The following is a 12,916-nucleotide window of genomic DNA, read 5'->3' on the forward strand; positions in this document are numbered from 1 at the left end:
GTATGTTCCGCATACGAAAACCGGCGGGCGCACCGCCATCCGCAACACCGGATCTCATTGTCAGATTCCAGTCAATGCAGGACAAGGCCCTACTCCTCTCAGCAGTGAGAGGGAAGACTCCGATATCGTTTGAGGGAGCCACACTGCAGATATTTCCGGATCTTACCAGGAACACGCTGGCCTGGCGCCGCTCTCTGCGCCCACATCTGCAGCTCATGCGAGCGAACGACATCCCTTATCGGTGGGGGCTCCCAAGAACCCTCCGGTTCCAGGCACTGGGGGAAGAATACAGTGTGAGCACTCCTCAGGAACTCGAAGACCAACTGAGAAAGCTGGGGCTCCTCAACTCGAGTGCAACTAATAGCTCAGGACTAGCACGCATAGACCCGGCTAAGATCCTGGAATTCACACCCCGTTCGGCTCAAGTCCCATCGGCATCCAGAGACTTAACTTGACTCCCAAGGCCGTGACCGATTGGCAGGAAGACACTCTAGCCGCGACAGCCTCCCATCACACCGGGACTTATACAATAACACCACCGAACTGTACCTATTAGCTACTGATGTTCTCCTTTGATTGTTCGGTTTTTTGCTTCCTTATTTTTCAAATGTGTTTAATTTTTTTTTACTTTTGGTTATCTTTTATTTGTTATTTCCGTTCTTTCCTCTTTTCTGACCTGATAAACCACAGTTGTGCCAAACTCTGCTGTACACACAGTCCCATACCGGGGGACACTCCTACACCTCCACGTTACAGCATGCAAATAGCTTGGAGACCTGACCGGAAAGTCCCCTCATACTTCACTTTACTCTGCTCATCGCCATAGGCGACCTACCCCCCCCACCCCTTCCAGTAAGACCCTACCGGGTTCACGATCCACTTCTCCTTATACTATTACACATGGGAGGCGGTGCCCCCGTAAGTGATGAACACTCGCCAAGACCTCCTGACTATCACTAACTCACTATAAGGGGTAACACTAAACGACATCTAAGAAGTTCACCTTCCTTTCTATATTAAAAAACCCTCATCCCACACTTCCACGCATGTCACAAACTCACCCACCTTTCAGTCTTTACCATTATCAATTAAGCAAAATATTGTCAACGATACTATGTTTACCACTTTCCATCTCTCTTTTGTGACCTGTGGCTTATACTAGTGTACAAGTAATGTGTGGCATGAGAAAAATAAAGAATTAAAAAAAAAAAAAAAAAAAATGCAACAGTTCTATAATGAAAAATAGGCTTTCATGCCAACACTAATTCTAAACAATTTGCATGGGACTATAGTTATATTGTTTGTTTATACCAGTTTGGTCACAACAGTATCAGAATTACATGGAATTTGTTTCAACACAGCTGGCAGGTTAAACTTGCACGGTAATTTTACCAGTACATCTGAAACTTAGTGGAGACTTTATGAGAGGGCAAGTAATTTGTGCAACAAACTGTTACACATGGTTTAAAAATTAGAAACTTCACAAAACGCCATTAATTTGCACTCATGACACAAAAACATTTATATCAGATATAATGTAATGAGCAACCTATGTCCCAGACACCTTTTCAAACTTAAAAGAGGTTATTAGCCTTAAGAATAAAAACAATTCACATAAATAACCAAAAAAGGCATTTCATTCCCTTCCTGAGCACATGGCGCAAGTCAAACCTTGCGGTATTACTTACAAGAAGAGAATTCTTGTCTCCATTTAATTGACTATCATCTCTGGACTTTACATAACGACGATGGTTCTGATAGAAGTTGGAAAGCCCATAATACATAAACACTGTACTCTGTAAAAGAAACAGCAGAGGTTTACATACACAATGTTGGATAATACAAACAATTTCTACCATAACTCAGAGAGTAACATGATATGACCGATTAGAAAGTGTACTTATATGTCATTCAAAAAGAGTAGTTATGGATAAACCAGGAGCATGCATTGAAGAGTTAAAGGGACACTATATTGGGTTGTTCATTAAAGTAAGTTTCAAACTTTAGGCCAAAGTAGCCCCCCCCCCCCCCCCCATATAACCCTGTGTGGGACTGGTATTGGTAATGCTATAGTGAGCAGCTAATTAGTTAAGGTACTGCAACCCCCAAACCCAGTGAGTTAAGGAGTAAGGCAAGTTTATTTACCTTTCCACCTTTGCCTCAGTGCTCACTACACAGCAGCCACCACTTATTTAGCCAAGATCATCAATCTTGATCACCTCTGGCAATACAATCCTTTCCCATATGAAAGCAATGGGAGGCTAGTGCACAAGTGGCAAAACACCATGCTCCAGCAATCAAATGGTCTCGGAGGCATTTACCATTGGCTTTAACAAAAGGGTTGGAAGGAGAAAACACCGTCTTATAAGGCTGCATTCTACCAGATACGGGATGGCTGCTGAAGAAGGTGCATTGAAGCACTGAAAAGAGTGTCGGGCTGCTTGGCCTCATGTTCACTTACAATTCATGTATTGTACATTTACATTTTTTTACTATTTGTATCCTGGTTCTGTTTAGCTAGATTGCAAGGGAGAGAGGGTGGTAAAGAAGCAGTTAGCGTTTTAATACAGTCAAGGTACCCATTTCCTTCTTGTCTGACATATGGACACCTAAGGAGATATATATTTTCAAGTGATTAACTTACACTCCTTATTACAATCTTGTAATCAGGGTGAAACTTTTGATGACTGCAGACTGAATAAACCTAATTATTGTAGCTGGAATATAAGTTTAGAAATACTATCAAATATTCCATTTTTATTTTACCTTATTTTGACTTCGGCTGGGATAAACATTTTCTAATACATACTCATGTTTGAATTATACTGTACTTACCCTCGCTTGCAATCTTAAAGGGACACTATAGTCACCTGAACAACTTCAGCTTAATGAGGTTGTTTAGGTGAGTGCTACAGCTACCCGGAGCCTTTTTCTTGTAAGCACTGTATTTTCTGAGAAAATGCAGTGTTTACATTGGAAGCTTGGAACACCTCTTGTTGCAGTCAATCAGACGGCCACCAGAGGGACTTCCGAGTTCAGAGGCCCTAAAAAGGCCTCTCGTCCGATGCATTCTGGGTGAATGCATCAGACGGGCTATCAGCACACAAAGCACTGTGAACGCGCTTTGTGTGCTGATAGCCTGTCAGCACTGCTGTGGGCGTGGCTTCAGCTGACAGCGGAAGCCCGAACCCACAGGGATGCTGTCTGGCCACAATAGTGTTTAAAGGGGGGGGGGGGTCCTACTCTCCTCCCCCCCCCCCCGGCCCCCACCCCTGGGCGGTGGGTGGGGGCCCTAAAATTAAAAATAAGGGGGGGACCTACTGTCCCCCCCGGCCCCCACCCCTGTGCGGCGGGTGGGGGCCCTAAAATTAAAAATAAGGTGGGCACATACTGCCCCCCCGGCCCCCAATCCTGTGCGGCGGGTGCGGGCCCTAAAATTATCAATTAGGGGGGACCTATTGTCCCCCCCCGGCCCCCACCCCTGTGCGGCGGGTGGGGGCCCTAAAATAATAAATAAGGGGGGGGACCTACTGTCCCCCCCGGCCCCCACCCCTGTGCGGCGGGTGGGGGCCCTAAAATTAAAAATAAGGGGGGCACATACTGCCCCCCCGGCCCCCACCCCTGTGCGGCGGGTGGGGGCCCTAAAATTATCAATAAGGGGGGATCTATTGTCCCCCCGGCCCCCACCCCTGTGCGGCGGGTGGGGGCCCTAAAATAATAAATAAGGGGGGGACCTACTGTCCCCCCCCGGCCCCCACCCCTGAGCGGCAGGTGGGGGCCCTAAAATTATCAATAAGGGGGCGGGTGGGGGCCCTAAAATTCACAATAGGGGGGGGACCTACTGTCCCCCCCCCCCGGCCCCCACCCCTGAGCGGCGGGTGGGGGCCCTAAAATTATCACTAAGCGGGGGACCTACTGTCCCCCCCCCCCCGGCCCCCACCCCTGAGCGGCGGGTGGGGGCCCTAAAATTATCAATAAGGGGGACCTATTGTCCCCCCCCGGCCCCCACCCCTGTGCGGCGGGTGGGGGCCCTAAAATAATAAATAAGGGGGGGGACCTACTGTCCCCCCCGGCCCCCACCCCTGTGCGGCGGGTGGGGGCCCTAAAATTAAAAATAAGGGGGGCACATACTGCCCCCCCGGCCCCCACCCCTGTGCGGCGGGTGGGGGCCCTAAAATTATCAATAAGGGGGGGATCTATTGTCCCCCCGGCCCCCACCCCTGTGCGGCGGGTGGGGGCCCTAAAATAATAAATAAGGGGGGGGACCTACTGTCCCCCCCCGGCCCCCACCCCTGAGCGGCAGGTGGGGGCCCTAAAATTATCAATAAGGGGGCGGGTGGGGGCCCTAAAATTCACAATAGGGGGGGGACCTACTGTCCCCCCCCCCGGCCCCCACCCCTGAGCGGCGGGTGGGGGCCCTAAAATTATCAATAAGGGGGGACCTATTGTGTCCCCCCCCCCCCCCCCGGCCCCCAATCCTGTGCGGCGGGTGCGGGCCCTAAAATTATCAATAAGGGGGGACCTATTGTCCCCCCCCGGCCCCCACCCCTGTGCGGCGGGTGGGGGCCCTAAAATAATAAATAAGGGGGGGGACCTACTGTCCCCCCCGGCCCCCACCCCTGTGCGGCGGGTGGGGGCCCTAAAATTAAAAATAAGGGGGGCACATACTGCCCCCCCGGCCCCCACCCCTGTGCGGCGGGTGGGGGCCCTAAAATTATCAATAAGGGGGGATCTATTGTCCCCCCGGCCCCCACCCCTGTGCGGCGGGTGGGGGCCCTAAAATAATAAATAAGGGGGGGACCTACTGTCCCCCCCCGGCCCCCACCCCTGAGCGGCAGGTGGGGGCCCTAAAATTATCAATAAGGGGGCGGGTGGAGGCCCTAAAATTCACAATAGGGGGGGGACCTACTGTCCCCCCCCCCCCGGCCCCCACCCCTGAGCGGCGGGTGGGGGCCCTAAAATTATCACTAAGCGGGGGACCTACTGTCCCCCCCCCCCGGCCCCCACCCCTGAGCGGCGGGTGGGGGCCCTAAAATTATCAATAAGGGGGACCTATTGTCCCCCCCCGGCCCCCACCCCTGTGCGGCGGGTGGGGGCCCTAAAATAATAAATAAGGGGGGGGACCTACTGTCCCCCCCGGCCCCCACCCCTGTGCGGCGGGTGGGGGCCCTAAAATTAAAAATAAGGGGGGCACATACTGCCCCCCCGGCCCCCACCCCTGTGCGGCGGGTGGGGGCCCTAAAATTATCAATAAGGGGGGGATCTATTGTCCCCCCGGCCCCCACCCCTGTGCGGCGGGTGGGGGCCCTAAAATAATAAATAAGGGGGGGGACCTACTGTCCCCCCCCGGCCCCCACCCCTGAGCGGCAGGTGGGGGCCCTAAAATTATCAATAAGGGGGGGGACCTATTGTCCCCCCCGGCCCCCACCCCTGAGCGGTGGGTGGGGGCCCCTAAATACAAAGGGGGGGACCCTAGTTAACCCTCCCCCCCCCCCAAAAAAAATTCTCCCTACCTACCCCCCTCACCCTAAAAATAATGAGGGGGGACCCTTTAACTAAAAACCTGTAAAGAAAAAAAAATAAGATAAAAACAACTTACCATTCGATGTTTTCTTTCTTCTAAAATCTTCTTTCTTCAGCCCCAAAAAAGGCCAAATAAAAAGCCATAACAACCGCCGAAATAAATAATAAAAAAAAAAACCCGAGCGCAAAAAAAAATAATCCATCTTCACCCATGGAGGGCTCAGACTGAGCAGACTGAGCTCCGCAGGGCGGGGGAAGGCTTATAAAGCCTTGCCCCGCCCTGCAATTAGGCTAAGAACACTCTGATTGGTGGGTTTAAGCCAATCAGAGTGCTCTTTGTCATTTTACAAGCGTGGGAAAGTTCCAAAGAACTTTCCCACGCTTGTAAAATGACAAAGAACCCTCTGATTGGCTTAAACCCACCAATCAGAGTGTTCTTAGCCTAATTGCAGGGCGGGGCAAGGCTTTATAAGCCTTCCCCCGCCCTGCGGAGCTCAGTCTGCGCGGAGCCCTCCATGGGTGAAGATGGATTATTTTTTTTGCGCTCGGGTTTTTTTTTTTTTTTTTTTTATTGCGTTGGTTATTATGGCTTTTTATTTGGCCTTTTTTGGGGCTGAAGAAAGAAGATTTTAGAAGAAAGAAAACATCGAATGGTAAGTTGTTTTTATCTTATTTTTTTTCTTTACAGGTTTTTAGTTAAAGGGTCCCCCCTCATTATTTTTAGGGTGAGGGGGGTAGGTAGGGAGATAATTTTTTTTTTTGGGGGGGGGGGGGGGGGGGGAGGGTTAACTAGGGTCCCCCCCTTTGTATTTAGGGGCCCCCACCCACCGCTCAGGGGTGGGGGCCGGGGGGGGGGACACAGTAGGTCCCCCCCCTATTGTGAATTTTAGGGCCCCCACCCGCCGCCTTATTGATAATTTTAGGGCCCCCACCCGCCGCTCAGGGGTGGGGGCACAGTAGGTCCCCCCCCTATTGTGAATTTTAGGGCCCCCACCCGCCGCCTTATTGATAATTTTAGGGCCCCCACCCGCCGCTCAGGGGTGGGGGCACAGTAGGTCCCCCCCCTATTGTGAATTTTAGGGCCCCCACCCGCCGCCTTATTGATAATTTTAGGGCCCCCAACCGCCGCTCAGGGGTGGGGGCCGGGGGGGGACAGTAGGTCCCCCCCCTTATTGATAGTTTTAGAAAGCGAGCTGAGCCGTCAGTCAGACAGTTCAGCTCGCGAACGCGCATTCCGCGCACATGCGCAGTAAAGCGCTCCGGTTCTTCATAGGGCGGCTGTCAATGCCGCTCTATGAAGAACGCGATTGGTGCAGCGCGAAGCCGCGCATGCGCACCACATCGCCATGACGCTTCTCTCAGAGAAGCGTTCTATTGGGCCCCGCGATTTCGTCATTTTGACGAAAAAGGGGGCGCGGCATGGCTGGGAGCTCGGCGCTGGAACGGAGGTAAGTTTTTAATATAAAAACACCTCGAATTTTTTTTTAATTAAATGTAAGTTCATATAAAAGCAAGAAGGAAGGCTGGGGGACCTGTCTTTCTTGCTTTTATATGTTGACTATAGAGTCCCTTTAACACCAGCTCCCTCAACAACACTCAAGAAATAGGTGGAATCACTTGTGCATTATTATTATATTAAAGTCTGATAGTGATCCACATTTTGCTACAGAGCAATGCAATATTTTACTTATTAAATCGGCAGGTGGGATAAAGGTTACACTGTTAACATACTGACATTACTTTGTACTTTATAGCACTTTACCTTCTCAAGCACTTCTCCAACTTCTTGAAAGGTTAATTATAATACCAGGCAGGAATGTTTTATTTGAGTAAACTATTTTTTTTTTGGTCTTTTTTTTTATTCAAATCAATGTTTAAGTTCCCTTTGACAGACCTGGGATGTAATTTTGGCACTTAAGCACCATCGTGTTTGAGCCTTTTATTTTTCAACTTAAGTTAACAATAAAAATTAGGGTCACAATTATACAAAAATATTTCATTATGAAGTACCTCAAATGCCCGGTCCAGTGTGAAATTAATAAAACAAACACACGGTGTACTGTTCCATGAGACGTTCGAACACTTATAGCATGGATTATCTGGCTCTATTCCGGTGTAATCAACCTGCAAAGCAAAATTAAAATACAAAATTAAAATAATCATAAAGAACCTACATGCAAAGCTCAAATATTCGACATTTTAACATGCAAAAGGAAAATCTGCCCCTGCAAAGGAGCATTTAGGGCTCAAAATGTCAAGCACCCCAGCTACTAAACAGAACTACACACTGCAAATCTACTCCTGCAATGTTGCCTGGGAATGGATAGGGATTCAGTACACACAGCCAACTTGCCCACAAATGACTCAAGCAGTATCTGACAATTCAAAAACATGTACGCATCATGCTACCTGTCCATGGATTCCATATTTGTAGTATATATCACTAGTGATGTCGCAAACATAACATTTTCGGTTCGCGAACGGCGAACTTCTGCAAATGTTCGCGAACGGGCGAACCACCATAGACTTCAATGGGCAGACTAATTTTAAAACCCACAGGGACTCTTTCTGGCCACAATAGTGATGGAAAAGTTGTTTCAAGGGGACTAACACCTGGACTGTGGCATGCCGGAGGGGGATCCATGGCAAAACTCCCATGGAAAATTACATAGTTGATGCAGAGTCTGGTTTTAATCCATAAAGGGCATAAATCACCTAACATTCCTAAATCACAATGGATATGGATTGACACCTGACATATTTACACCTCGACATATGGATTGACACCGGTCCTCAGAGACCCTGATACACACTGACACAGAGCAGAATAGGGACTGTTACCCCTACATAGGGTCACTTGGCAGATATGTATTGACACAAAAAAGACAGGGCCGGACTGGGGATACAAAGCAGCCCTGGAAAAAAAAATAAAAAATCTATGCCAGCCCCATAAGTCATTGCGCCATATATAATATGTAAGGCAATGTCTTGCCACCTCAGATGGTTGAATAAAGATCCAACCTCTGGCACTCAACTTCCAATAGTAATAATCCACAGACATATACCCGGGTGCATCCCAGCAGACATGTAAAAGAATTGAAGACAGGAGCACTCTCTGGGATTTTTCAAATTTGTATTAATAAGAAATCACCACTTCTACATCAACGTTTCGACCCTTCTGGGCCTTTATCAAGACGGTCTTATATATATATATATATATATATCTCTTTTTCTAATATATAATATTGTTCCTTTTAATTTAATTATACATTAAGCATACTCACATGCAGTGTTTACATTGCTTCCTAGTGACACCTCTAGTGACAGTCACTCAGACAGTCACTAGAGGTGCTTCCTGTGTCAGTGCTGCACAGCGTGATTGCACAGTGTGCAGCACCTACTATCAGGGCCTTTGCAGCCAATCCTATGGCAGAGCATCGGATTGGCTCAGATCATCATGCTTGATGATCTCAGCCATAGAGGCAAGGCGTGGGGAGAAAAAAAAAAAAAAAAAGGAGTAAAAACACTTTTTAAATACACACAGACACACCATGACACCGACACAGACACACCATGACACCGACACAGACACACCATGACACCGACACAGACACACCATGACACCGACACAGACACACCATGACACCGACACAGACACACCATGACACCGACACAGACACACCATGACACCGACACAGACACACCATGACACCGACACAGACACACCATGACACCGACACAGACACACCATGACACCGACACAGACACACCATGACACCGACACAGACACACCATGACACCGACACAGACACACCATGACACCGACACACACACCATGACACCGACACACACACACACTTTACCTGTGGGTGACCGGCTGGGTGGGCTAGTGGCCGCAGGGGGAGGTCTTCTGCTGCCCGCTGGCTGAGTGAGGTCTGCTGGCGGCCGCAGGGGGAGCAGGCTCTTCTGTCTCTGCTCCCCCGCAGAAAGTGCCCTAAAACATTGCGGCTTGAACCCTAGTTGGTGGCGGATAAGTCACGCAAGTCAACCGGCATTCAGAGCTAAAATACAGCAGCGTGTGGACCATTTTTAGCCCAAGGCAGCTCATCTCATCAGGCCTTTTTTAGTCAAATGTATTGCCCATTGTCAGTCCCTTCGGGATCCATCCCTCATTCATCTTAATAAAGGTGAGGTAATCTAGACTTTTTTGACCTAGGCGACTTCTCTTCTCAGTGACAATACCTCCTGCTGCACTGAAGGTCCTTTCTGACAGGACACTTGAAGCGGGGCAGGCCAGAAGTTCTATCGCAAATTGGGATAGCTCAGGCCACAGGTCAAGCCTGCACACCCAGTAGTCAAGGGGTTCATCGCTCCGCACAGTGTCGATATCTGCAGTTAAGGCGAGGTAGTCTGCTACCTGTCGGTCGAGTCGTTCTCTGAGGGTGGATCCCGAAGGGCTGTGGCGATGCGTAGGACTTAAAAAGCTCCGCATGTCCTCCATCAACAACACGTCTGTAAAGCGTCCTGTCCTTGCCGGCGTGGTCGTGGGAGGAGGAGGATTACTTTCACCTCTTCCCCTGTTAGATTCCCGTTGTGCTGTGACATCACCCTTATACACTGTGTAAAGCATACTTTATAATTTATTTTGCAAATGCTGCATCATTTCCGACTTGTTGTAATTTGGTAACATTTCAGCCACTTTCTGCTTATACCGGGGGTCTAGTAGCGTGGACACCCAGTACAGGTCGTTCTTCAGCCATTTTATACGAGGGTCCCACAACAGGCACGACAGCAGGAAAGACCCCATTTGCACAAGGTTGGATGCCGAGCTACTCATTTCCCGTTCCGCCTCCTCAGTGATCTCAATGAAGGCATTTTCTTCCCCCCAGCCACGTACAACACCACGGGTACCAGATAGGTGACAACGAGCACCCTGGGATGCCTGTTGTGGTTGGCCTTCCTCCTCCTCCTCAAAGCCACATTCCTCTTCCTCACAATCCTCTTCCAGCGTTGCCGCAGGTCCAGCAAGCGATGCCGATAAGGCTGTTTCTGGTGGTGATGGTGACCACAACTCTTCCTCTTCCTCTTCACGCTCATCTACGGCCTGATCCAGCACTCTTCGCAGGGCACGCTCCAGGAAGAAAACAAATGGTATGATGTCGCTGATGGTGCCTTCGGTGCGACTGACTAGGTTTGTCACCTCCTCAAAAGGACGCATGAGCCTACAGGCATTGCACATGAGCGTCCAGTAACGTGGCAAAAAAATTCCCAACTCCGCAGAGGCTGTCCTAGCACCCCGGTCATACAAATAGTCGTTAACAGCTTTTTCTTGTTGGAGCAGGCGGTCGAACATTAGGAGTGTTGAATTCCAACGTGTCGGGCTGTCGCAAATCAAGCGCCTCACTGGCATGTTGTTTCGCCGCTGGATATCTGCAAAGTGCGCCATGGCCGTGTAGGAACGCCTGAAATGGCCACACACCTTCCTGGCCTGCTTCAGGACGTCCTGTAAGCCTGTATACTTATGCACAAAGCGTTGTACGATCAGATTACACACATGTGCCATGCACGGCACATGTGTCAACTTGCCCAACTTCAATGCCACCAACAAATTTGTTCCGTTGTCACTTTGCCGATCCCCAATTAGTCAGCCACTTTTCCACTTGTGCGTTCAGGGCGGACAGGAGTGCTTGTCTGGTGTGACTCTCTGCTTTCAAGCAAGTCAAACCCAAGACGGCTAACACTGCCGTATCCGGGATGTGGAATAGTACCTGGGGAGGTACCGTTGATGTGGAGCAAGACGCAGCAGCAGAAGAGGACTCAGCCGAGGAGGTTATGGAAGAGGATGGAGTAGGAGGAGTAGAGGAGGTGGCAGCAGGCCTGCCTGCAAGTCGTGGCGGTGTCACCAACTCCTCTGCAGAGCCACGCATTCCATGCTTGGCAGCCGTCAGCAGGTTTACCCAATGCGCAGTGTAGGTGATATACCTGCCCTGACCATGCATCAGTGGTCAGATGGACCCTTGCCCCAACACTGTGTGCCAGACATGCCATTACTTCCTTTTGCACAATCGAGTACAGGTTGGGGATTGCCTTTTGTGAAGTGAAATTTCGTCCGGGTACCTTCCACTGCGGTGTCCCAATAGCTACAAATTTTTGAACGCCTCAGACTCCACCAGCTTGTATGGTAAAAGCTGGCGGCCTAAGAGTTCAGACAAGCCAGCTGTCAGACGCTGGGCAAGGGGGTGACTTTCTGACATTGGCTTCTTACGCTCAAACATGTCCTTGACAGACACCTGACTGTGGGCAGATGAGCGGGAACTGCTCAAGGCGAGAGACGGAGTGGCGGATGGTTGAGAGGGGGCAAGGAGGATAGCAGTGGTTGATGTGGCTGAAGATGCTGGACCAGGAGGAGGATGGTGGCTTTGAGTTTGTGTGCTGCTTGTACTCATGTGCTGATCCCATAGGCGTTTGTGATGTGCGATCATGTGCCTACGCAAAGCAGTTGTACCTAGGTGGGTGTTGGACCTCCCACGACTCAGTTTCTTTTGGCACAGTTTGCAAATGGCATCGCTGTTGTCAGAGGCAGAAACACAAAAAAAAGTTCCACACTGCTGAGCTCTGCAATGACGGCATTCTGGTGGTGGACATAGCATGCTTTGATTGGCGTGCTGTCGGGCTGACCCCGGGTGCCGATGCATGCTGTCTGACTGTGCCACTAGCTCCTTGCGATGACCTCCCCCCTCCTTCCAACTCGTCTCCTCCTCCTCTCTGTCTCCCCATCTGAACTTTCGCCCTGTTCTTCTTGCCAAGCGGGCACCCACGTGACATCCATGGACGCATCGTCATCATCAACTGCTTCACTTGTATCTGACAACTCAGCAAAGGAAGCAGCAGCGGGTACAACATCATCATACCGTACGTCCATGTGTATAATGCTGCCTGCGACATATCCCTGTTATCTACATCCTCTGGCAAGAATGGTTGCGCATCACTCATTTCTTCAAACGGATGTGTAAATAACTCCTCTGACAGATAAAGTGAAGCGGCTGTGGTGCTAGTGTTGGTGGTGGCGGCAGGCAGGTGAGTGGTATCTTGAGAGGTACCCGAAGCTAAGCTGGAGGAGGATGGTGCGTCAAGGTTCCGAGCGGAAGCTGTAGAAGATTGGGTGTCCTGTGTTAGCCAGTCAACTATGTCCTCAGAACTTTTCAAGTTCAGGGTACGTGGCCTCTGAAAACTGGGCATTATTTTAGGGCAAAAGCACCACGACCACGATGGCCCCTGCGGGGTGGCCTGCCTCTGCCTGTCATTTTTTTTTTTGATTAGTGGTACTATGCGTGCAAGCTACTGAGGCCTGACACACCCGCTTGAAGACAACTGCTATTCAATCTATAACAGT

The 12,916-nt window shown here is 50.0% G+C and overlaps 1 protein-coding gene across 1 annotated transcript in view; it reads right to left on the bottom strand.

Moving 5' to 3' along the window:
* The window catches only part of TMEM30A (transmembrane protein 30A), a 31,853-nt gene that overhangs the window by 7,566 nt on the left and 11,371 nt on the right, over positions 1 to 12,916 (bottom strand). The window contains exons 2-3 of the mRNA XM_063442999.1: positions 7,534 to 7,647; positions 1,689 to 1,796 (exon numbers count right to left, since the gene is read on the bottom strand). Of these exons, the coding sequence (XP_063299069.1) occupies positions 1,689 to 1,796; positions 7,534 to 7,647 (222 nt within the window). The remainder of the gene's footprint in view (positions 1 to 1,688; positions 1,797 to 7,533; positions 7,648 to 12,916) is intronic.

This window comes from Pelobates fuscus, chromosome 2, assembly GCF_036172605.1.
Source record: "Pelobates fuscus isolate aPelFus1 chromosome 2, aPelFus1.pri, whole genome shotgun sequence".
Classification (NCBI taxonomy): Eukaryota; Metazoa; Chordata; class Amphibia; order Anura; family Pelobatidae; genus Pelobates; species Pelobates fuscus.